Source organism: Dromaius novaehollandiae, chromosome 14 (genome assembly GCF_036370855.1).
Source record: "Dromaius novaehollandiae isolate bDroNov1 chromosome 14, bDroNov1.hap1, whole genome shotgun sequence".
NCBI lineage: Eukaryota > Metazoa > Chordata > Aves > Casuariiformes > Dromaiidae > Dromaius > Dromaius novaehollandiae.
Genome location: NC_088111.1, coordinates 1794571 through 1819747, shown reverse-complemented (window position 1 = coordinate 1819747; position 25177 = coordinate 1794571). Strand labels below are relative to the sequence as shown.

At 40.8% G+C, this 25177-nt stretch overlaps 1 protein-coding gene across 4 annotated transcripts in view; it reads left to right on the top strand.

Annotated features, from left to right (window-relative positions):
* TSC2 (TSC complex subunit 2) overlaps nt 1-25177 on the top strand; it is a 36907-nt gene that overhangs the window by 171 nt on the left and 11559 nt on the right. The window contains exons 1-31 of one of the 4 annotated variants that reach the window (XM_064520040.1): nt 17-35; nt 1185-1349; nt 2301-2387; nt 3089-3199; nt 4036-4180; nt 4306-4423; nt 5352-5400; nt 5784-5909; nt 6268-6341; nt 6698-6824; nt 8071-8214; nt 8288-8425; nt 8639-8742; nt 9525-9606; nt 10516-10671; nt 11000-11116; nt 11372-11494; nt 11822-11928; nt 12609-12762; nt 13791-13913; nt 14686-14820; nt 15456-15645; nt 16113-16206; nt 16540-16642; nt 16939-17033; nt 19567-19698; nt 21407-21571; nt 22238-22390; nt 22551-22663; nt 23048-23269; nt 24068-24283. In XM_064520040.1, the coding sequence (XP_064376110.1) occupies nt 1212-1349; nt 2301-2387; nt 3089-3199; nt 4036-4180; nt 4306-4423; nt 5352-5400; nt 5784-5909; nt 6268-6341; nt 6698-6824; nt 8071-8214; nt 8288-8425; nt 8639-8742; nt 9525-9606; nt 10516-10671; nt 11000-11116; nt 11372-11494; nt 11822-11928; nt 12609-12762; nt 13791-13913; nt 14686-14820; nt 15456-15645; nt 16113-16206; nt 16540-16642; nt 16939-17033; nt 19567-19698; nt 21407-21571; nt 22238-22390; nt 22551-22663; nt 23048-23269; nt 24068-24283 (3841 nt within the window). In that variant the 5' untranslated portion in view covers nt 17-35; nt 1185-1211. Of the gene's footprint in view, nt 1-16; nt 36-1184; nt 1350-2300; nt 2388-3088; nt 3200-4035; nt 4181-4305; nt 4424-5351; nt 5401-5783; nt 5910-6267; nt 6342-6697; nt 6825-8070; nt 8215-8287; nt 8426-8638; nt 8743-9524; nt 9607-10515; nt 10672-10999; nt 11117-11371; nt 11495-11821; nt 11929-12608; nt 12763-13790; nt 13914-14685; nt 14821-15455; nt 15646-16112; nt 16207-16539; nt 16643-16938; nt 17034-19566; nt 19699-21406; nt 21572-22237; nt 22391-22550; nt 22664-23047; nt 23270-24067; nt 24284-25177 lie in introns of those variants that run through there. The other 3 variants (XM_064520041.1, XM_064520039.1, XM_064520042.1) reach the window with 3 other exon arrangements.

Sequence of the window (25177 nt, the reverse complement as noted above, 5' to 3'; positions counted from 1 at the left end):
GCTGGGCGGGGGAGGGGCCTGCCCGGGGCCGGGGGGTCGGTGCAGTGCGCAGGGCAGGGCAGGGGCCTGGGGGGGACTGTGCAGGAAGGCCTGGGGGGGGGGGGCCGGGAACGGGGGGGTCTGTGGCCTCCCCGGGGATGGGGAGGGGTCTGTGGTGCCCCCGGGGATGGGGGGGGGTCTGTGGTGTCCCCAACTGGTGGGAGGGGTCTGTGATGTCCCCAGGAGGTGGGAGCGGTCTGTGGTGTCCTCGGGGATGGGGGGGTCTGTGGTGTCCCTGGGGATGGGGGGGAAGCTGGGTGTCCCCAGGCTTGTGGAGGAAGTCTGCTGTGCCATGTCCCTGGGCAGAGCAGGGCTGAGCCAGGGGCTGCGGGATCGTGTGGAGAAGCGCCCTCGGAGCGGGGCGCTGCGTGGGGCCTCCCTGCCACAGCTAGCGGGTGGGGAGGGGGTGTCCTGCCCTGCAGGACCGGGCGGGCTGGGGCAGCAGGGCTGGCTGGGGACCACACCGGTGTCCTCGCCGTGCTGGCACGCCCAGGCGCTCTGCAGCAGGCTCCTCGCTGTCTTCCTGTAGCAGTATTCTGTTCACTCCAGCTTAACGTTAGACTGTGGGAGAAAGAGTTTCAAAGGATATTGCTGCTAACGCTTTTTCGTTGTAGTGTCTGTGCTGGTTCTTGCTCCCCTCTTTCACGCTGATCTGATGCATTCGGATGCTTGAACCCTTGTGTTCATTAGTCCTCTTCTCACTTGTAGCTGTGACTGCATTTACTTTACAGTGCTGTGTGACTGTCCGTTGCTTTGGATCGGGAACAAACACTTTAGTTCATACCCCCAGAAAAGTATTATGTATCTGTGTGCGTGTATGTTTTACAAATCGGCATAGCAGTTTTAAAGTGGCGATTACTCTGTGCAGGCTCTGGTGGTGTTGGGTATGCAAAGCTTATAGAAAATGCTTACCCGGTTTTTGAAGTTCCCTGGCTAGTTCCAGGAAGTAGTCACTAAAGGCAGGAGAAACGCAGGCCGCGTGCACATTCACTGCTTCATCCTCAGTGTCAGGCTTCTCCCATCTTTGACATGGCTTGAAAAAACAGAGCTATTTGTAAATACCACATTGTAAAAACTGTTATGTGTTTTTCTCCTTAAAGTTTCTGCTTGGACCTCCCTAAACAGTAACTGCTCTGTATTTGCAGGGGCTCCGCAGTGCTTTCTTGTCAGCAATGGCAAAGCCACAGAGCAAGGATTCCGGACTGAAGGAGAAGTTTAAGAATCTCTTGGGGTTGGGAACATCCCGGGGAAGTTCAAAATCATCGGAGGGAAAGCAGACAGAGTTTATCATCACTGCGGAAATTCTCAAGGTATGAGAACCGACTGTAGTAAAGCTGGGGGCGGTGTGTTTGGTATACCTGCAAGGGGAGGGAGGGAGGGAGAGAGGGGCTACCATGGCTGGAAGGAGCACTTGCTCTGCTTTTCTGTTTTGCATTCATTCCATCTCTGAACTTGCTATTAATTTCCCTTAGTGTGAGCACTCAATTCATTCTCTAGTAAAATGGATGTAACACTTAGGTACTGTGAAGGGAGGATGCTGCATTCTAATTATCCAGTGTTTGAATAGTTTTGAGGTATTTGATGGGATGGTATTGTCCTCTGTTCCGTGAGTGTGCAGGGTGTTTCCTCACAGCCTGTGCTCTTTTGCTCTGTTTTTATAGCCTGAGCTTATTGAATGAAGTCTTTGTGGTGGTGGTTGGGGCAAGCTGGAAACAGTGTTTCCATTTTATGGAAAAGTCGTGGTTTTATGAAAAAAATTATTCCAGTAATTGGTCCAGCAAGTCTGTAAACAGAGTAGTTTGCACACTGGGAGTTAAAAACGTGACAGGGAGAAAGAGACAAGCATCCCTTCCTGTCTGTGCTGGAGGAGCTCCATACTTGTGCTGGAAAGCTAGAGAGCCGGATTTAAGTCCCTCCTTTGTCTGTCTGTCTCACGTGTGCTGGACAAGTGCCACAGCCAATGAGTTACTAGTTTTTTTGAAGAAAATGAGATTTTTCCCTGAACAGAGTTTCTGTCTTGGATGTGAAAAGCTGCTTGACCCCAGTTCTGTGGAAGTTCTAGGTTTGACAAGTCACCATTTGCTAATGGAAAAATGGGTTTTTTTGAGAAATTCCTGGACAGCTCCAGAGATGAGTAATAGTTAGATCATTTTGGACAAACATGTAGTTAATTTTTCAGTGGCTCATGATCCCCTTTGGGAAATGGGTAAAAGTGTTTCTAGTATGATAAAGTGTTAACTTATTTCTACATTTCTTTCCAGGAACTGAGCATAGAATGTGGATTAAGTAATAGGATACGAGCAATCGGCCAAATCTGTGAAGTGGCAAAAACCAAAAAAATTGAAGAGGTAAGTTTTAAAGTGTTCAGTGAATATTTGGAGGATTAAAATGGTTTTAAGAAACAGCTCTTGGCTTGTCATAAGAAGCTCATATGATTTAGACTGCCTCTTAAAAATTGTGATCCAAGAAGCTATATTCCGTGCAGTCCAAACCTATAAAAGGATGGCCCATGTGCCGAAGAAATTGGTCTTGTCCAACATATCAACTGCGGAGCAGAGAGGATGTAGCTGACAGGCTTCCTAAACTAAACAGAAGGAGAATGATGTGAATATTCAGGTCTCTTCTGGACAGTTCGTAGGAGGTGATTTTACTGCTGTAAAGATGATGTTCACTAGCTCCTTCTGACCTATGAATAAGCAACTTTAAATGGGTTTTAAAATCACCTTGTACCTGGGTGAAGTTTTCTACACAAATACTTCTGTCCCAAGTTTTAAATGAGATTGTGTTCACACTGAAGTAAGTGCATGAATGAAGAAATTCAGTTATGGGAGTGTGAGTTGTGGCATAGACTGGGATTTGGAATGTCATGCATGGTTCATCTGAGCCTGTGACAGGTCAGGTGGGAGTATCCCCCAGAAAAGAGAACTCTGGACATAAAAGCCCTGGAGATCTTGTTCATTAACGTGCCATAATTAATGACTGACTGGGTAAAAATTCCAGAAGCAGCTTAGCTTTCCTACTACTGTCTGTCTCCTACGTTTGTTTTCAGCATGCAGTGGAAGCAATATGGAAAGTGGTAGCTGATATGCTGCAGCCAGAACGCCCAGTTGAAGCTAGACATGCTGTTCTTCATCTGCTAAAGTCAATAATTCAAGGACAGGTGAAAAAAACAAACTGTAGAAGAAATACTGCTCTTAAACTGGGTTTGTGCAGAGTACAAATGAAAAGTTTTGGCTTCCTCTTTTCTACAACTTTTCACGTTTCTTATTTTGGTTGTACTGAGTAAATAGGACAAGGCATCATTTAACTTAAGTCTTAGTGCAAGACAAACTTTTGGGGGGTGGGAGTGGGGGGAAATGTTCTCCTTAAAGAGGAAATGCTTTGGATTTAAATTCAGGTCTAGCACAGTAAATTTTGTATGATCCTTGCCCAGACGCATCAGGCCTGATCTGCAGCTCTTTTTGATGTTTCAGTATGTCAAGTGTGCAAGGAGTTCTGTATGTGATACTTTCCCAGCCAGACCAAGTTAAGCATGCTATGAATTCTTAAGATTTCATAATGTGCTATTCAAACATACCACTGTATTAGATCAAGGTCCTGCTTCCCAGAATCCTGCAAATAGAGATAGATGCACAGGAAAAGAGTAGGCATCCATTCTGGTGGGTTGGTTTGCTTTTGTTTTTAAATGCTTTCCTGGCAATGATCTCTGTCACACTTCCCATGGATAACTTTGTGTATTGGGTGCTGTCTGTGTGATGCTGGACAAAATGCCTTGAGCCCTGAGTGCTGATAAATAAACATCATAACAGATTGAGAAGAGCTGAGCCAGTGTCAGTAGCCAGTAGAAGTGGAGGTACTTTCAGGAGACTTTCACCACCTATAGGAAAAAGAATTTTAAGCATGAAGATTACTGTTACAGGTGTTGATTAGGTCTAGGCCTTTATTGTTAGTGACACAGTTATTTGCCCCCCCCCCTTTTTTTTTTTGTTTTTAAAGGGTGAGAGATTAGGAATCCTCAGAGCACACTTTTTTAAGGTGATTAAGGACTATCCATCCAATGAAGACTTAAATGAACGACTTGAAGTGTTCAAGGCTCTCACAGAGAATGGACGATACATAACATACTTGGAAGAAGAATTGGGTTCGTATTGACTCTACCCATTTTGATCTTAAGTCAGGAGACAGGCTTTCATTGATAATAGAAAGGAGCAGTGATAACAATTCTGGATAGAAAGCACATTATAACAACTTGTTTTCCTTCTTTAGCTGACTTTGTACTGCAGTGGATGGATGTTGGTTTGTCTTCTGAGTTCCTTCTGGTTTTAGTGAATCTGGTGAAATTCAACAGCTGCTATCTGGAAGACTATGTAGCTGACATGGTCCAGTAAGTTCTTAAACTCTTACATTTGTATTCTTGGTAAATTATAGTGCACAGTTGCAGATCAATATAGAGATAAGTGGACTCTTTTTCAACTGATCTGGATCTCTTGCATTTCAGATCATACCTGACTTTTCTACAAATATGTGATTTTACTACCGCTTGCTGTTTTAATACCCACGGATGAAGAAACAGGATTTTGTTTCTTGTTTGTTTGCTGTTTCTGTGACAGTGAACTGACTTCCAAATGGGCAGCCAAATTTAGAGCCTGCTTAGATCTGTGATCTAAATGAAAATGGCATGGCCAGAGTGGAAAGAAGTTTAAAATTCAGGTTTTGTCATCTCTGTAATGGAATGATGCTTATTCTGGGGCAAAAAACCTCCCTCTTGCTCTCTAAATCCAAAACTGAAAAAGCAGGAATAACAAAAAGAAAACCTTCTTACTGGAAGGTCAGTCAGATTTGGCGTAGAATTGGCCCCTCCAGTGTCATGCTTGTTTGTTTTTTCTGGAGGAGAGCTCTGAAGAGCTTTGGGCCAAGATATTCCCCAAACCTAGTCATTAGTAGAGAGATGAGCACTGGAAAAAATTATTTTCTCGGTTCTTACAGTGTTCCAATCTGTTTTAGTTTAATCATTCATACTTTCCCTATTCCGTGTGATGAATCTGACTGCACTGGTTAGTCTCGCAAAGGATATCTGTCTGTTATTCTATTAACATAGGTATACCGAGACATCATTTTAGTGTGAATTTAAGGTAACTGTTTATAAAAGAGGTTGTAGTATTTGGTGTCCCTAGGAATATTATCGACAAAGCCACAGTAATGGAGTTACAAGGAAAATAACAGGCTAATTTAGTCGTCTGTTTTGTATCTTGTTTGTAATTTGTGTAAAATCTTATTAAGCAAACGATTATAAATGCTTTATTTCCTAACAGCAAGATATGCCTGTTGTGCATTCAGACATCATCATCTGTGGACATAGAGGTCAGTAATTTGAGTCTCTTAGTACTTTAGAGTTTTCTGAAATTCTTTTAACTATACCTATTACAAACAAAATGAGATGATCAAACTCTCATCTCAGTTTATCCCCGTTTTACGAAGGCATTAGTACAACGTTTTGTGAGCCATTGTGTCTCATGCAAATAGTAATTTAGTTCTAAAACAAATGGAAAATGGCTACATTTGATAAGGAAATCAGTTTTTAACAGTGCTTTTTATGTTTTGCTTTCCATCCTATAATGATTTTAAAAAAGCATGCTTGTGTCCCCTTTGACTTCCAGAAAATTTCCTGGGTATGTCAGGTTAGTGTTTCACCTGCTTTGTTCCAAGAGAAGCATATAACCATTTTGTCTTTCACTTTCCCAAAGATTTCCTTGCAAGTCCTTGATGCAGTTGTTTGCTATAATTGTCTACCGTCGGAGAACCTACCAGTATTTATCATCACTTTGTGCCGTACCATCAATGTGAAAGAACTCTGTGAGCCATGCTGGAAGGTCAGAACTTTCTTGTAGCTTTGTGTTTTGATGAGGTCACTGTTTCAGCTTCAGAAATAGTATCAGACACGTCTGTGAACATTTGCCATAAATTTGTTTGGTTTTAAGAGTAAATTAATCATTGTTTCAAGTATTGAAAGGATCAGTACATTGTTAGTGTAAGTTCTGTCATTTCCATGCAGTTTACCCATACTTTCCTCTCAGCTGATGTCGACAGGCTACTTTTTCTGTCATGGCCTGGAAATGGCTGGGCACATTTACTTTACCGTAGGCAGGAATGGTTGGCCAGCTGACTGCATATTTAAGCTAATGAGTGTTTTAACAACTGGATATTAAAGTGTTCTCTTTGAATTTGCAGCTTATGCGCAACCTTTTGGGAACCCATTTGGGACACAGTGCCATCTACAACATGTGCAGGATCATGGAAGACAGGTAAGGAAGCAGTATCTAACAAAACCCAAGTCAGTCAGTACAGGTCCTGTCAAAATAGGGAGTCACTGACTTCAGAAGAGCAGGCTAAAAGTTCTGGTGCTTAGAAGGGAATTTTCTTCCTAGGTATGCTGCTGAACTGCTGCTCCCTTTTTGAGCTTTTCTGTATTTAATTTTCCTTCATTTAAAAATAAAGTCATACTAAGTGGTTTTCTCCTTTTAATGTCTGTAAGTTGCTCTGCAATGCCATGATATATAACAGCTGGCAATTTTTGTTGCGACAGCGAATACTTCTATTGAGTCTTTTGTGCTAAAATATCCTTAGTGTAGTCTAAGACTTTCTTTTCATCTGCTCTTAGAGCTTATATGGCAGATGCAGCGCTGCTGAGAGGAGCTGTGTTCTTTGTTGGGATGGCCCTCTGGGGTGCTCATCGACTCAATTCACTCAAGAATTCCCCAACGTCAGTGCTGCCTTCATTTCTCAAGGTAGGATTGGATGTTGGAGGACCCTGATCAGGTACAGATTTGGACCTGTAGAAATCTGTAGCAATAAGGTGGCCCCCCTACACCAAAGAGATCTTCCTGAAAGAACAAAAGACAGCGATTGGATATGCTGGGTGAAGCACAGGGAAAAACAGCTCGAGGTTTAAGTTTAGAACTGAGACTTCCTTGTGGAATATCTTTATTGGCCAAATAGTAACATCTGCTTTTTTTTTTTTTTTCCTCTCAATAAAATATCTGTATTGTGGATGCATTGGCTTTAAAAATAATCAAGAGAAAATCTCTCTTTCTAGTGTGTAGTACACAAATGTGAGGGAAAGAATCTGACTCAATGTGAAAGAAGAACAGAGCTTATGACTTTTATTAAGAAAATAGATTTGTTTTAAATCCAGTTTTAAATCCAGACTTAAGATTTCAGAGGTGGTTTTCCCATATATATGTTTAATGGAAATTACAGTTATGTAGAGGAGAGTTTCAGTATCTGACCAGAAAGAAATTATTGCCATTAGTTTTACTATAATTTTATGTTCTCTCATAGGTTACTTGGTAAGTGCTTAGCACTGCAGTTACTTAGAAGAGTTTCAGTGTCTGAGCAGAAAGAAAGTATTGCCAGAAGTTGTTCTGTAGTTTTATGCCCTCATCCAGGATATTTGTTATTTGCTTAGCATGATGTTACATCGAGAGGGATTCTGATCTTTACAACCTCTCTTTAGAGGAAGACAAGGCTGAGCTTGATCTCTAAATGATGAACCAGAAGTTGATTACAGCAACAACAGAAAGAAGATTTAATTCCTTCTATGCTTGTCCTAACGTGCCTTTCATCTCTGGGTTATAATATCTGGGAAAGAAAGATAATATTAAGTTCCACCTGTTGTTTGATTTTTAAGGTTTGATCTGCATAGAATTGTGTAGCTCATTTAGTCTTGTGTTTTCAGGAACAGCTTCAGAGCTCTCTTAAGATTTTTCTCATCCAAGTGCATCAAGCAGGAAATATTGGCTTTAACCCCCATGCCTGCTCTTTAGAAGGGGACTGTATTTGCCATCTGATGTACAGCTGCTTGCAGCAGCGCGTAACTACACTTTATAAAATGGTTCTTTGCTTTGGTCTTTGTGTATAGACTTGGATCTCTGGCTAACTTCCTAATGAATAAGATATGTTTCATTTGCATTGAAGAGGATTTCTGATCACTGCTTTCCCATTGTTAATTGACTGAAGTACCTTGTATTCCAGGCTATGACATGTCCCAATGCAGTTGTATCTTATGAGATAGTTCTGTCCATAACACGTCTAATAAAGAAGTATGGGAAGGAGCTGCAAGCTGTAACATGGGATATCCTTTTAGACATCATGGAGCGATTACTCCAACAGCTACAGGTGAGTGTTGAGCCTATCTTGACATTCTTTCAGTCAAAAGACCTTGTCATAAATGTTTTTGTCTCTGTTTCAGAGTCTAGAGAGCCAAGAACTTAAGTCCATTGTACATGATCTTTTGACTACAGTAGAAGAACTCTGTGACCAGAATGAATTTCATGGCTCTGAAGAGAGATTTTTTGAGCTGGTGGAAAGATGTGCTGATCAGAGGCCGGTAAGACTTTCCTTATTATCTTTGTCCTTTATTGCCATTTGCAGCCGTTTTGTTACCTAGTACAATTTAAAGTTGGGAGTCCTAAAATAGCAAGTGGTTAGAAAACCAAAGATTTACCATCCGTATGAGCCTTTTCCTCAGTGGGATGGGAAAGAAATGGCTCTATTGTATTTGCTTATACACTAAAAACACTTCTTAATCTTTCCATGAAAGGAATCTTCTGTATTAAACTTGATAACATACAGAGCTCAATCCATTCATCCTGCCAAAGATGGCTGGATTCACAACCTGCAGATGTTAATGGAGAGATTCTTCAGGTAAGAAATCATAACTTTATGAACACAAGGTCCTTTCAAATGTTTCCTACCACCTTTCCACATTAAATAATTTTATTTTCTGAAGTTCTAATGTTAGTAATGATCGTTAAGAAGTATGGTAGTTCTAGGGCATGGTATATGAATGGATTTTGTTTAAGAGAAGAAAAACTTCCATGCAGTTATTTATCCTTCCTTTTTTTTATTTCTATTGGGTGGTACTGTTCTAGTTAACTTAGGCTGTTACATACTCCATTGTACATCTTGCATTTCTGACACCAAACAGGACTTTCCTATTAAGCATCAGGACTGTACCTGGTTACACAATGTTAAAGTAATATCTGTTTGCTAATTGGCACTCCTAAAAATTCTTCTTGTGCTACAACATACAATATCAACATATAGCAATAAAAAACTTTTGTCTCATCTGTGAAATGTTGCTGAGGAGGAATTCTTCCTCTGTGCTGTATGCTTGGTTTTAAGTTTGCTGACCAGAACAGTTGTTCTGCTGACTTGTGCTTCCTGGTTTGGAGTGGAAGTGGAAAACTGCAGTTGCAGGATTTTAGTAGTAGCAAAAGTTTTATCAGGGTTCCAGTTTTCAATTTTTCTTGAATCTGATTTCATATGTAGGGACAATAACTAAAGACTCAGCTGCTTTATAATGATTGTTTTTCTATCTCAAAAGAAGTTTCTTAATTGACTTAAATTTTCCTTTCTTCTTCCCCTCCTGCCCCAACAACAGCAACTTTATTTTATTCATCTTGAATTTGCTTTTCCCTTTTTAGGAATGAAAGTCGTAGTGCTGTTCGTATTAAAGTTCTGGATGTTTTGTCCTTTGTCCTGAGTATTAACAGACAGTTCTATGAGGTGTGTATTGATCTGGGTCTGATGATTACATGTGAGATCTTAAGTGTGTAGGAAAGGCTTAATTGGAACTTGTTTTATAGTGTACTTCAAGTCTTCTCTGGCACACTTGAAGAATGCACCAAACTGTGCTTTAAATGCTGCATACAACAAAGTTACTATGGGATTTTTGTAGAATGGTTTGCCTTTTAATTGTCTTTAGTTGGTAAAGGTGTGCAGTATCTGTAGTGGAAGCTCCTGTGAAATGTTTTGATGACATGCCTTGCTGTGTATTCCCTTGCCTCTTTTAAGATCATTAATTCCATATGCATTTTGCGTTTTAGAAGAATAGAAAGTTGGGGTGAGAGATGCAAAGTTTCTTTAAAAGCTTTGTTTGTAAAAATATGAGGTCAGAGCACAGTCTAAAACAAGCAAATTGACTTGTCTTGGTGCTTCCAGTTTAACTTCCATCCAAGATGGAAGCTGCCTGAGAGAGAAGTGGCTCATGAGCTCTGGGGGTGTCTTCAGCTCCTTGGACTGTACACAGAGTGTGCCAGATGACAAGAAGTGGCAGAGGTGCTTCTTGGTTCCTTGAAGATTTCTGAAAACATGTTGCAGTCTCACGTTTTCTGCCTCTCAAGAATAAAAGGCTTAGAAATCCCTTGTGAACAGCCTATTCAAGCCTGGTCTTTAAAGTCTATAGGACAGATGAAAACCAAAACATTAAATCTCAAGTTCAACAGAACTCATAAATATTTGGAGGCATGACATACAAAAGTACTTAACTAGACTGAAGAGGAAACATCAAGGAATCAGTTAGCTGGGGAACAGAATATCAGTGTTCTTTCATTTGTAACTATTTTTCTCTTTTACATGCTCATTGAACAACTGTCAGCAAAATGTTGAGGTTTATTAAGGTCTGTCCTCTTGCAGGAAGAGCTGATTAACTTGGTTGTGATCTCTCAGCTGGCCCACATTCCAGAGGATAAAGACCATCAAGTCCGAAAACTGGCCACTCAGCTACTTGTAGACCTGGCCGAAGGCTGCAACACGCATCACTTCAACAGCTTGCTTGATATCATAGAAAAGGTGAGGCACAGTTTGGTCAACTGTTAATAGCATCACTGCAGCTTTTGTCGGATCTTCTTACTGTGACTGAGGACACTAACCTGTGAGTGTTATCACTTGCATGGTTCAGCGGGATATTGTAAGATTACTGGGCTTTTTCAGGATGCAGGCCTGGCATGCAGAGTGGGAGGGAAGCTTAGAAACCCTATCAGTGCACATCCAAGCTACCTGGCAGTGCTTGCAGGATTTCCAGGAAGGATGACTTGTGATCTTCTCTGACCTCCTAGGATGGAATTAAAAAAAAGCTGAGTTGCAAATTTAAAATATATGTTGCCTTTCTTTTTAAAAGGTGGCTGCCCATTCTCTCTCATCTCCCTCTGAACTGGAAGAGAGGGACTTGCTATCGTATTCGGCTTCTTTAGAGGATGTCAAGACAGCAGTTCTTGGACTCCTGATAATTCTTCAGGTAAATGCTGCAGATCATTAAACGTCGTCTTCAGAATAGCCTTCTGCTGGACTCGGCTTTTTAGATAACCATTTTCTCACTAGAAAATGTTCTGCCTTCTAATTTGTCCATATCATAATATTTTATTCTTGTTTTGGTGACTTCATTTCCTTTTGGGTTTTGTATGTCTGTTTGTTAAATGTTTTCTCAGTATAGATACGCATTTCTGAATAAGGTTTCAATCTGCCTTTTGGCTGTGTTTCTGTTCCTCTGTAGACAAAACTCTACAGCTTACCTGCCAGCCATGCAATGCGGGTGTATGAGATGCTGATTCATCACGTCCAGCGCCATTATATATACGCATACAGCCTTGCTGTTGCTAGCAGCATCAGATTGCAGGTATGAGCAGTAGCCTGTGCTTTCAGGTGGAGAGCTGCATGCTGTCTTTGGGATTCTTGCGTAGCAGGCGGGGATTGTGTTCTCTAGATCCATGTTTGCAGCTACATGAATGTGAACTGTATCAGTAGAGTTAAATGCATCTTGGCTAACAGGAGTGTGCATATGTACCGTAACACTAGAAGTGATGACTTCAAGCGATCACAATAGAACTAGGCACAGCATCTAACAAAATAAAAAATCCCTTTGTCTGTACCTGCAAGAGTATTGGAGGTGTGAAAGTATTCCACTGGCTTGAGTTTTGAGTTATTCCTGTCTTTTCTATTGCAGGTGTTTGATTTCCTGCTCATGCTTCGAGCTGACTCTCTCCACCGTCTTGGCCTTTCCAACAAGGATGGAGCAGTGAGATTCAGCCCTTATTGTCTATGTGATTTTGTGTAGGTTTTTCATTGTATTTAGCAAATGCTGTTTTCAAAAATATTTGGCGTTCTTGCAAGAGTTTAAAAGTCCATCAGTAGCAATCTCCAGTTTTTCTAAATCTTCCAAATCCTGATGAATCTGCTACTAGACATATCTGTAGTTACAGCTTAGGAGGGTTACGACAAATCATTCATTGGTGAATTGCTCTTACAAACTATTCGTCTTCAGAGCTCTTGATCTCAGACATGGAATTTTTGTTGCTGCTTCACAAAGCTTCACAAAAATGTTTGCAATTTCCAGCCTGAAACCAGTTTTCACGCTAAAGTTCGATTCAATGATTTGTACAAATCTGTCTACTTTTAATTTTATAGCCTGGTCTGATGTTTTTTTGTGTAACACACCCCAATGATATTTCTTTTAGTAGAAACCTGAAAAATAAATTTGGTAAGGGCCTGGATAGAAAAAGCTTTGTCCTGACCAAACCAACACCAACACCTCCTTGCTCTCCCTCTTTTTGTCTACTTGGCCATCTTGTGGGTGTTTATGATTGAAAGTGTTGTTTATATTGTTGTTTGGTCATCAAACTCTCTAGCAAATAGAGTAGCATTGTAGGTTACGTGAATAGACTGTTCTGATCTTGATTTTGCATTTCTTTTTTTTTCCTTTTTTTTTTTTTTTCTGCCTTTCCATGTTGTAGAGAAGCAGAGAAGAGGGCTTCTGAGAAAAAGCCTACTGGTACGCTCTCTCCACCTTCAGGAAGTCCCAGTGTGCCTGCCCAGAATGCTACCATTCGTATAGGGCATTTGCCATATTCGATGGTCTTTGGTGTCCTTCTGCAATGTTTGAAGCAAGTATGTCCACTCTTAATGAGTGTTGTCATCTTCATGTGAAATATGTCAATTCAAAATGATTGAAAAACTCGGTTCTTTAAGAACTTGGAATTTAAGTGTTAACTAAGCTTTTTGAGCTGGCTAATTTACTTGTATCTTTAAACCTATTCACCATAGATCTTTTTTTAAAAAAAAAGATATTCCAATCTTGGAAAATATTTCAAGATATTTTAAGAAATATTTTAAGAAATCTTGGCGACTTAGTGATCATTTTCTGGTTGATGTTCTATAGAGATTTACTCTATTTTAAAGGATGGAATGAGGCAAATGTGACATGTTACATGCTTTTAAAATTTTTAGTGCTAAATACTATTCTGGCTAGAGAATGCCATCCCAGAGTATCTAAGTAACATGTGAAAAGCAAGACTTAATTCCTCCTACATAGGCAGAACCTATGTGGAATTATGGAACTTTCCAGCCACCAGTGGGAGCACCAGTTGAACTCTTCAGAAACTAAGCAAGGCTTTCATTACGCTCTGCTTCGGAACAGGCAAGGGCAAAATTGTATTTGCTCAACATAGATCAAAAAAGTCATCCTGTTTCTGAAAGGGAAGTTGAAACTAAAAGAAACCCTTCTCCTGCAAGTTTTCAAAGTAGAATGAGAACCGATACATTTTTTTTTTTTGGTGGCTAATGAACTGTAAATGTCACTTGTTCATTAATACTGGTTTTGGGCACTGTCGCATTCTGAGGGGGTGTCTCGCTCTGGAACTTAAGTTGTGCTAGTGGTTAGGATTGTTGAATTCTGGCTCTGTCTGACTGAGCTCAGTCAGATCTGAATAGCAGTTGTCTTTCAGTTTGCAGTGCTAATATTGCACCTAGAGCTGGATCAAACATAGTTCTTTTTATGTAGCTACTGTGGCAAGACATACATCTGCTCTAGAAAATGGCTTATTATCTGAAGTTTGAGTGGTCTTGCTTTCAAACTGAATGGAGATCGTATGAAAATATTCCGCCTTAAAGCTCCTTAATGTTTTCTTTCTTTCCAGGAGACAGACTGGAAGGTGTTGAAGCTGGTCCTCAACAAGTTACCAGAATCCCTGCGCTATAAAGTGCTATTCTTAACCTCTCCTTGTAACATAGACCTCCTGGCTTCTGCACTGAGCTACATGGTAATACCATGTGCCCTACTGATTGATACATAATCACTAGATCCTTAGTTTGCTGGAGGGTTTTTTATTTCAATCTAATGTTTTGAAGATTAGCATGTTTGTCAGTCCTCACTCACCTTCCCTTTTTGTGAGGGTGATTTTAGATGTTTAATTACAAAGAGGGAGGGAGAAAGAGAATATGTATACACATTTACATATATAGTATATATTTGTGTGCATGCATGTATACAAATACAATTTGTATATGTGTGTGTGTTTATACACACACACACACACACTATATATATATATATGTACACACGCATGGGTGTGAGAGCAAGCAATCTTGTTCTGCACTCATAAGCCTCTTTTCATAGCAGACTTTCTCCAACTTATTTGCTCTGTAAAGCTGTGTCATGTCTGAAAAGATCCAAAGCCAGGTTTCATGGACAGCTATGTGGCTTCAGATTCTCTTTGGAGATTAGCATGTGTTTGCATTTGTCTCTGCGTGCATTTTCACAAGACCGTTGAGGTGCCATCTCTAAGTATGTTTACATGATGCTGTCAGGGTTAAGTGGAGCCCTGGAGAACTTTTGTCCAAAACTGGTTAAGGGAATTACTTTTAATGTTATTGCTAAAACTGTGCTTCTAACAAGTTTAACTTGTAGAGCACCATCTGTAAATAGTAAAATTGTAAATTTTTTTAAAATTGAGCTATAGGCACTGCCTTTCAGCTGCATTTTAGAGGGTATTTTTAGCATGATGTATTCTAATTTAATGTGTGATTTATCAGCTCACAGACAAAAAGACTACTGACCGGCTCCATGGTACCCCGGAAGGCTTCTCTCGCACTGATTTGCATCTGGCTGTAGTTCCAGTACTGACGGCATTAATATCTTATCATAATTATCTGGACAAAGCTAAACAGGTACTGTGGAAAGTAATAGGCTGTGGGGGAGCATGGTCTGAGCCTGTATAGTAGAGAATTTTCTCATACTAGACAATTAGGATTCTAAAATGCAATGTAGCACTTTCTTCTATTACAAAAAGTTGCATCTACTGTTTTTGGAGTGGAAGGGGGTGACAAAATACTTTGCTAACTTTGTGTAGCAGTAACTGGCTAGTTGGTCTCGCTGTTCTCCATCCACCCCTGTGTCTTCCTCATAGGTTCCTGAGCGACTTTACCCTCTGCTGAAAGACCTTGATAAATATAAAAATAAGCATCATAAAAATGGAACAGAAAGACACAAAGTGCTCTTAAAGAGGAGTTTGATACATCTCTGATTTGATCAGAAACTTAAGTAATGATTTCTAAAACTTCTGCCTGGTTAAAGTCCTCTCTTAAGGTTTTGGCTTAGGATACAGACGTCTCTGCAACATTATTTAGGGTTACAGTGTCTGCGTGAATGCATTTTGGGTAAAAGTGCATGTATCACACAGACTTGCAGTAGTGATACCGTGCAAGGCATTCTGAAATGCTAACTGAAGTCAGGGGATAGCATATCACAGGTTTTTTCTTTCACCGTATTGTGACTTTTTTTTCTTTTTTTTAAACTCTTCTAGCGCGAAATAGTATATTGCCTGGAACATGGTCTTATTTATCGCTGCGCAAACCAGTGTGTTGTGGCACTCTCTGTCTGTAGCGTCGAGATGCCTGATATCATCATAAAGGCACTTCCTGTCTTAATAGTCAAATTAACCCACATTTCTGCTACTGCCAATATGGCAATCCCTCTCTTAGAATTTCTTTCAAGTAAGTTACAATGTTCTACATTTGGTCTTCTGTAGTTGTAAATGTATTTTTAGACTGAATACAGTTATTTTGATTGTGTTAGTCAAATGCAATGCATTGTAATGGTTTCTTGTTTTTTGGTGTTGCCCCTGCACAATCATCAAGATGTAAATGTTCGATCATCCTGTTTGTTACTGTTTTTCTACTAAAGGCGGTTGGACACACTGGAAAAAAGAGGCATGCTTTGTGTAGTGCAGTCACACGGTTATGGGATGTATGAAGCTGTTCTGCTTGCCTTGCTGCTTATAACTTAAATAGCACGATCATGGAATTACAGCATGACGTTAACTTCCACGTCAGCTGATGATTTAGAAGAAACAAAACAATTCAGACTAAACTGAATTGTGGTAGTGAACAGCTGAAGTTCAGACTTCACCTTTTTCTTCTTTATGTTTGTTTGTTTGTTTTTTCTCCTTGAACGGTTCCAGCTCTAGCAAGGCTGCCTCACCTTTACAGGAACTTTGCAGCAGAGCAGTATGCTAGCGTGTTTGCCATCTCCCTACCATACACAAATCCTTCCAAGTAAGTTCATAGCTAATATACTTCTTAATTTTGGTCTCTTCTTCCTCAACTGTAAAATGAAGCGAATGAGACATGCTCTCTTTCGTAGTGCTTGGGTCAAGGTTCTTTATCGGATGTTGCTTATCCTGGTATCTTCAGGCTTTTGCTAAAGAAGAACTATGCTCACCTTGGACAAAGTATCTGTTTAAACTGAACTCTGAGATTTTTTTCTTTAAGCTTATGTAAAATAACAGTTGTATTTCCCTAGTAAAAAAAATTCCTCTGTTCAGTTCTGGAATAGGAAGTCTTCGTATTACAGCAGTAAACTCTGTGGACATCTTTTTGCTCTTTTAGGTTTAACCAGTACATTGTTTGCCTTGCCCATCACGTGATAGCTATGTGGTTCATTCGGTGTCGCCTTCCCTTCCGGAAGGACTTTGTCCCTTATATTACGAAGGTAATGATATATATGAATATATATATCTTAATATAACAATATTATATGACAATATTATGTAACAATATAACAATACATGTAACAATACTGAATCTAACAACACATAATAAAAATGCCGACTTAAAAACTGGTTTGAGCAGTATAAAGGTTCTGTCTGAAGCCAGAAAGATTCTTCTTTTCTTGTCAACATCTTTTTCAAAACTAAACTTGAGTTCTTGGGCATTGGCCCATGATTGTAGTTTTTCAGCTGTGAGTCCTAATCATTCAAACCATTATCTGTTTGTCTGAATTGGCAGGGTTTGCGCTCAAATGTCCTCCTGTCCTTTGATGACACGCCAGAGAAGGACAGTTTCAGGGCTCGTAGTACAAGCCTGAATGAGAGGCCAAAAAGGTAAATTGTGTTTGGCTCCGGTAGGGTCGTGTGTTCCCTGTTTTAGTGCTCACACCCTTCCCTGTGTTTTTCTGAAGAAGGCTGGGTTTTGTTATCCAAAATCTGACAGTGCATTTAAGCAAGCAAAGTAAACCTCTTTAGGTCAAGGGATTGGTAAAAGACACACCTAGGCTGGGAAGAAACTGGAATCAAACTAAGCTGACAGTCTGATAGTACATGTGAGGGTATCCCTAGCCGTTATATAAGATTTATGGTAAGGTGTGGGATTTATTTTATCTATTTATTTGTTTTTGAAATAAGTTCTTTCAGGTTGATGTGTGTCAGTATGGTGCTACCTGAAGTAAGAGAGAAGGGAATGACTGCATTCATATTCATAGTGTTAACTCTTTTTAGTAATTCACCTGTAATGACTATTTAAATGATTGCCAGAGAAATTGTTATGATTAACAACATGTCTACATTGAGTGAACCAATGCTGTGTTTTTCCATAGTGTTATCTGTCAAGTCAATGTACCGAGGGGGGGGGAGTCTGTATATCTGGATTGCCTGATCCTGTTTGGAATTTTGAAACCAGTATGTCAGTTTAATGCAAAGCCCTGATGTCTTTAGAAGTAAGAATGTACCCTGCCAGCAGTATTTCAAAGTACTGTTTGCATAGATGGGAGAATATTGCTTGGAAAGCATATGGGGGGTCTCCAATGTCCTTTTACCTGCAGGGCTTACCTAAATTGGTTCACTTAACTTGCTTCAGTGTTTGTGTGCAGTAAGCATACAGTGGTATTTGAACCCTGGGGAAAGTGCCTCTACTTTAACTGCAAGGCTCCATGAGTATCTTGCAATGAAGAAACACCATCCTTGCCCTTGTGCTATAGCTGTAAACCTTGTTTTGTGTTTTCATCTATCCCATCCCCTCTGCTTTCATTCAGAAATTTGGAGGAGATGCCTTTTGCCACTTGTCTCTCAAGTTAAAATTTCAACTGATCTTTTTTCAAAACCTATTTAATTCAGCCAGGTTGGAATACTACTGTATCTAAAGGCTATTGTTTTTGCTAACACTGTTGGATCACTTTCCACAATTCTCTGTTAGGGACTGTAAGCTGTACTCAGGCAGCAGCTGAAGTGCCAGAGCAGCAGTGGTGCCCCTGCCTTTAAGTCTATCTGAATTTGGATTGTGCTGAAGTGAGAGAGGAAACAGTTTCTAGCAGATACCTGTTTCTTTGCTTGAGAAACTGTTATTTGGTTTTCACTCTCTAAGTTCAAAAAAGCATTTAGGTGCTTTAGGTAAGGTGCTGGGTGTTGCAAGAGTTCAAGATCAATCCTAAGGTTTCTGAATGGCATGGTGTTGGTGGAGATGATCATCTCAGAGTATAAGCCTGTGCTCTCTGTGGTCACATCTCCAGCTGTGGCCAAAATGTAATCTGTCAGAGATCACTGAGGGGAGAAGAGAAGGGGAAATAAATTCTGATCCCTGCAAGTGACTATCTGAACTGTGTAATCATTCACTGAAGGGGGACTGCCAATAAGTCATGTTTAGGAAGAGCCAGATGGGTTAAGTATTTGCATTTCTTATACAGTGATGTGAGCTGATGGGCCAACTGTTGTGTCCAAATTAGTACTCAGCCAGGCATGAATCTCACTGTGACTAATTAAAGTGCCTCTTAGATTTTAATTGCTGTCTCCCGAATGTGGCTGGCACCTGACAGTGTGAAAGCTTATCTTCATTTCTGTTCCAGTTGAAAGTCAAGTGGGTTTCCTCAAGGCACCTGAAGTAAGATTGGCAGAAAAGCATCATGCAGTCTGCAACAGCCAAAAGGGTATTTATCTTCTTGCCATTCCGTCCATATGGTGCAAGAAGGATAAGTCTCCTTCAGAAGGGCTGAATCTCCCCCCGTGTCCCAAAATCTAAACTAAGGGGCACCTCTGACTGACCCTGGGAGGTTTAGCAGTACAGATGTTTGTGATTCAGGGTGTAAGCTTGTGTCCAAGCCAGGCCTAGCAGTATAGAGATGGCCTGACAAAGTCCTGTGTCTCTCAGAAGAATGTGCTGCTATCTACTATTGGTAAGGCATTTTAGGATCTTGGGATCTGGTCTCGATGGAACTAGTCCATTTTTAGCTGTTCTGAAATGGTGAGTTAGAGTAACACAAGAGGTGGCTGTAATGCACAAAACTTCTCAGACTTGAGAAATTTGTGCCAAATTTGCATTCAGATGCTTTTGCCTTTGTTTAAGACAGTGTAGTATTCCAACTATCATTTCAATCAGTTTTTGTTTTAACTTGTACTAATTTCATTTGTTTCGTAGCACATTTAAAATCTTGTTTCCAAAATGTGGTTTGTCTTTTTAATGCTTTCAGCTCTGCTTGTTTGTATGTTTTAATTTTTGTTTTCCTTTTTTGGCATTTGTTTTATTTTATATCATCCTCCGGGATCCCCCAATATTGACCCTGTGACCTGTGACCTTTCAACCTACATCCCTACAATGATTTCTTCCCTTCCTGTGACCTCTTTTGGGGCTTGGTGCTTCTCCACCTAGTAGTTTAAGACTAGCCAAAAATGCCAAGCAAGGCTTGAATAACTCTCCTCCAGTGAAAGAGCTGAAAGAATCCTCTGCAGTTGATGCCTTCCGATCCCGCAGCATCAGTGTGTCTGAACATGTGGTCCGCAGGTAGAGGCACTTTAAATGGGGAGAATCCAAGAGCAATTCAGCACTTGGAAATATTACTGCAAGGGTGGGTGGAAACAGGGTGGACTTGCATGTGGGATGCTTGCATGACTTCATTAGGCTATTAAAAATCTGGTCTTAGCTGCAATCTAGGTTTTGGGAAAGTATCATGGATATCCCATGGCTTCCCAGTGCCAGCTGTTGGATTGTCACATCACACTCTGTGTTGGGTATGTTTACTTTGCCCTATTCTCTGATGCTTTAGCAACAAAAATTTCCATTCCAAAGTAAAGATGGTGCAAAAAAGAAAAAAGAAAAGAAAAGGTTGCATTCTGTACAAATGAGAATCCTTGTTTAAAAAACTCACTAAAACTTTGCCCTTCCAGGAAGTGACTTGATGTGGGAGGGTTTTGATTTTCTGCAAACTTATGTGCAAGGCCTCCTCCCAAACTGAGGAGTATTTTGGGCCCTTGTTTGGGACTTGTTCTTTGAGGTAAAGAGAGCTGACGGAAGTATTTTAGACTAAAGTAACTGGCTGTGAAACCTTAACTTATGTCTCTGCGGAGCAGTGAAAGGTGAAATGTATGCTCAGCCCATATGAAGCCATTGCTTTCATGACTAGAAGAAACAAGTTTTAATCATGGGCATTGATTTGCTCTCATGAAAGATGAAAACTTATGCTAGTTTCTTAAAGATCTTAAGATCTCTTCCCTTGAATGTTAAATTGCTATGTATAACATGTTGGTTGAAAATCTGAACTTGAAGATTTGTGCTTTAATCTATAGGGAATATATTTCCTGCTGTCAGTAGAATTTTACTGCCTGTATATGTACTGTTGACTATATTTTATTTGGGGGAGCGATGCTGAAATGACTGGATTGTGAATATACTTCTGGTGCTTCATTCTCTAATGTCCCCATTAGTGCATTACTGACTCTCTTCTCTTGTATTTATATGTAAATTGTAGCAACCGAAAGTTCAGATAATTACCCTTAATCATGACAAAGAAGTTCCCATGTCATGAAAATTTGGCCATACCTCAGCTTAGCTTGTATTACTATGGCCCAAGTCATCTTCTTTATAAAATTACTACAACCCAGCCCACTATTGCAATTGATTGTTTCAAATTGCATTCCTAACCCAGCTAGTTTGAAGGCAGAATTACTCTCTATTGTTGTGCAAATGTACTGTTCAGAGTGCAATTTTTTTTTTAATTTCAAATTAAATTAGGATTTACATACCAACTGAATTTGTTTGGGGGAAAAAATTCAAAAAGTGTGAAGGATGCAACAGAGAAAAAAGCAAACCACAGCATTATAATTTGTGGCTCATGGGCAACTCTGCAGGTTGCTTATGTCACGGAATGCTTGCCCTCGCTATAGATTAGCAAATGCAAAGCATGGTGCTGCCACTCGCTCTTTGATTGGTGCAGTTGTCCATGAGCCACCCAACATCACTAGTCAGTTGATGGACATTTAAGTATTTCTCAGTTTCTTGAGGTAAAATATACATTTTACAGTGACAATCTACAAAGCACAATATGAGGGCGATCCAAAAATATCTTGACTGTAGTCTGGGTTTAATGTTTGGCTACCTCTCTCTATTCTGGCAAATGCATGTATTGCAGGTTGCTCTGCATCTTACTATCATTTGGGTGACAGGGACAAGCATTTTGCAATGTGATCTGTCAGTTGGAAACATTCTCTTCTAGTCGGATACAAACATCCATCACTAGTTCAAGCCTTGGCTCTGCGGATGAAAATTCAATGGCTCAGGCTGATGACAATTTAAAAAATCTCCATCTGGAGCTCACTGAGACCTGTCTGGATATGATGGCCCGATACGTCTTTTCAAACTTCACTGCAGTGCCCAAGAGGTAGGGGTCAGTCACTGGCCATAGGAGAGATGTTTTTGTTTGAAGTTCGTATTTCACCTTATTAGTGGAAAATTACTGTTACATACTTGAGATTCTGGCAGAGCCAGGCTCTTAAGCTGTTCCTCGCAGATAAAATCTGGATTGGCTAAATATGAAGTTAGATGAGAGAACTCCACTGCAGCCAACCAGCCTTTGCCTCAGCCTTGAACTGTCCAAAAGCAGATGCACTAAAAGCTGTGTAGACTCCAGTGACGTGCTGTCTCTGAGCAGTGGTTTGCCCTATTTCCTTGCTGGTTAATCACCCTCTTCGCAACAGAACTGAGTGTCATGCCAGCTGGCTTCAAATCAAGGGCATTTAGTTTTCTTGCTAATCCCTTCTAGAAGGACACCTGTAGCTCAGGCAAGGCTACTTTCCATAGTGTTCTATAATGTGTGTGCAGGAGCGTTTCAGCAATAGCACTGCCATCAACTGTTATTAAAGTCAGCTCATCCCTTATCCTGATGGATAATGTGTACATTGATCAGGGCAGGAGAGGGGGACAAGTAAGTTAAGACACCAGAAAAAGGAGGAAAGCAGTATCTCCTACATACTTGCAGAAAATGTCACCTGCGTAGCCTCTGTGCTCCACAGTCTGAGCGCTGTGTTCACCACAAATGTGTTTTTAGATCTCCTGTGGGCGAGTTTCTGTTGGCTGGAGGAAGGACAAAGACGTGGCTGGTTGGTAACAAGCTGGTGACTATCACTACGAGTGTTGGGACAGGGACAAGGTCCCTGCTTGGCCTAGACTGTGGAGAGCTCCAAAGCAGCACAGAATCAAGGTAAGCTTTGCTTCTATTTCTAGAAATATCCACCCAGCAAAGTCAGTTAAACCAATGTTGTGCCAAATCTTTTTAGGCTTTCCTCTTAACTAAAGAGGGCTCATATTTGTCCAGCATGACTGATTGCTCTCTCAGTATCGCCATTCTTCTTTTTCCACAGCTCAGACCCTGTTTTGCAAGTCAGACAAACTAAAGAAGCTCCAGCAAAGCTAGAATCTCAAGCTGGGCAGCAGGTTTGCAGAAGCTCTCGCAACAGAGTCAGATCCATGTCTGGTAAATTCCTATCCTGGAGTCTTATAGCTGCTGTTGGGTCTGAGTAGTAGACTTGACTTGGATGTCGACTAATGTGGGAATCTGGGGCTATCTCATGTTTAATAGTGGGCAAGTAGCAGCAGCTGTTGGTCTCAGGAGGTGCTTCTCATGCTTGCTTCTCCTTGCAGGAAGCTTTGGCAGTTGTTTAAGTGGTGAGCATTTGCAGTGAGAATCACCTGTATTTAGCTAACTTCGTGGTTTAAAAGAAACACATTCAAAGTTCTCGTAAGTTCCTAATATTATGAGCATGGGTGCAAGAGGAGCTCAAAAGACTTGCCGTTTCTGAGGTATTTTTAGTGGTAGCTAAACATGGCTCTCCTTTCTGTTTTGTGCTTCTCCTGCTAGGTGGTCATGCCTTACGTGTTGGTGCCTTAGACAGTTCAGCCTCCCACTTCCCCAGTGGCTCAACTTCCCAAGGGATACAGAGTCCTCCTGCTCCTGCATCTCGAACAGAGAAGACAACTCCTGCTGCGCAGACACCTCTGCAGAAAGAAAAAGCAAACTTAGCTGCATATGTCCCTCTGCTGACACAGGGCTGGGCAGAAATCCTAGTGCGCAGACCCACAGGTATTCTTCACCTGGGTGTGGAGTGGGCTTTTTTGACTAGCTAAGGAACTTGGCCTGATGAAGAAGAAAAATTCACATTTAGTGCAAATGGATCTCCCCTTTACTACGTATAGTCTTCTGCCTCTTGAAACTAGTACATCTGATACTTGATTCTTTGAAATCATTCTTTAGTGTTTTAAAGCTACAAAAGACCCATGAGAAGACTTAGTGAGGACTTACATTTGTAGATTAAGTGCTGTTACAGAAATAGAGCCAGATGATGTCAACCCTACTTTGTGCCTCCCATTTTTACACTGCACTGTGTTCTTTCCTGGAAATCTGTTTATGCTGTGTTTTAGCCTCCCATCCTAGATGCAGGATGAATAAGGCTTATAGCTAGAGCATTTCCTGTTAGGGAAAGAGATATTGAAGGTGTAAAAATTCCTGTACAGTGTGTTCCAAAACATAAACTGGGAATTGTCTATTTCAGGTGGAAGTTGCTTAATGAGAAAATAGCTGAAATGACCTTGTATCATTAATTAAAATACCTGAGTGTTTTGAATGCCTTTTGAGAGTCTGCTGTGGTGATGAGTTACCAATGGTAGTTTTTGGAGAGCCTGATGTGAATTATAGAGTACTGGGAGCTACTCACTAAAAATAGGAAATTAATTGAGTGATCTCCCAAGTGTCAGGAGAATTGAGAACTTGCTCCATTTTGATTTTACTTGCAAAACCCAAAACAATTTATGCTTTTCATTGTGAGTTGTGAACTTTCTGGAGTGGAAGTACTGAACACTCTTTCATAATTGTCTCCACCAGGTAACACAAGCTGGCTAATGAGTCTGGAGAACCCGCTCAGTCCTTTTTCTTCAGATATCAACAATATGCCCCTGCAAGAGCTCTCCAATGCGCTCATGGCTGCAGAGCGTTTTAAGGAACACCGAGAAACGGCTCTCTATAAATCCCTCTCTGTCCCATCCTCCAGCTTGGCCACTGGGACAGCCAAACCATCGCTTCTCCAGCGTTCCAATACAGGTGAGAGATGTCTGGCCAGCAGCGTGTCCAGCGTAGCTGTCACTAGCTTGTTTAAAGTCAGCTGGAGTTACTGCAAGTCTTCCAGAACAGTAAAGCTAGCAGCATGAGGAATAACATAGTAAGGAGCAGGGAAATCAACTCTTCTCCATAGCAGAGAAGTGTTCAGTGAAAAATTCCCTTCCTCCTTGCTTCTGATATTCCATCAGAAAAAATCTCTCTTCCTTAAATAAAAAATAGCTTCTTTGGAGGAGTAATGAATGTCATGCTAAATGTTCCCCAGATGAAAATGAAAAAAGCCATGGATGTTTTCCCTTTCCCACTTGTTTGGGGCTGATCTGGGCTTCCCATGTGTGGATGGATCTTCCTGTGCAGTGTTTCCATTTCCATTTATGTCTTTAGTGTAGAAGCTCGTTGGCTGCTGGCAGCACTAGGTTCCCAGGAGAATGGCCTAACACAAACCTTGCCATTCAGGGTCAGTTAGTTGCCATTGTCTTTTACAGTGTGAGACAGCAGCATGTATATCCTGTTTTCTGTGGATGTATTCCCCTTTAAAAGGACTGTTTGGCCTTTAGACTCATGCATTTGAGTCGCTTGAGTTTCTTTTGATGGCTTTATTTTAACAACAGCCTAGACTTGTCACTATATTGACTCTGCTGCCTGGTGACGTTAGCTCACTTCCGCAGGAGTTGTTAATGTTGGGAGGCCTAGTGTTGACCAACAGCTGGACTTTGTAAGCCTTGTAATTAACCCCAGCTCAGAGCTCTAATCATCAACATTTAAAACTGTTTGAAGCTCTCAGCATTGCTAGTGCTAGCACAACTGGCTGGTGGTAACAGCAGAGAAGGCTGTTCTGTGGAGGTGACATTAATAGCGTAGATTGTTTGGAAATCTAGT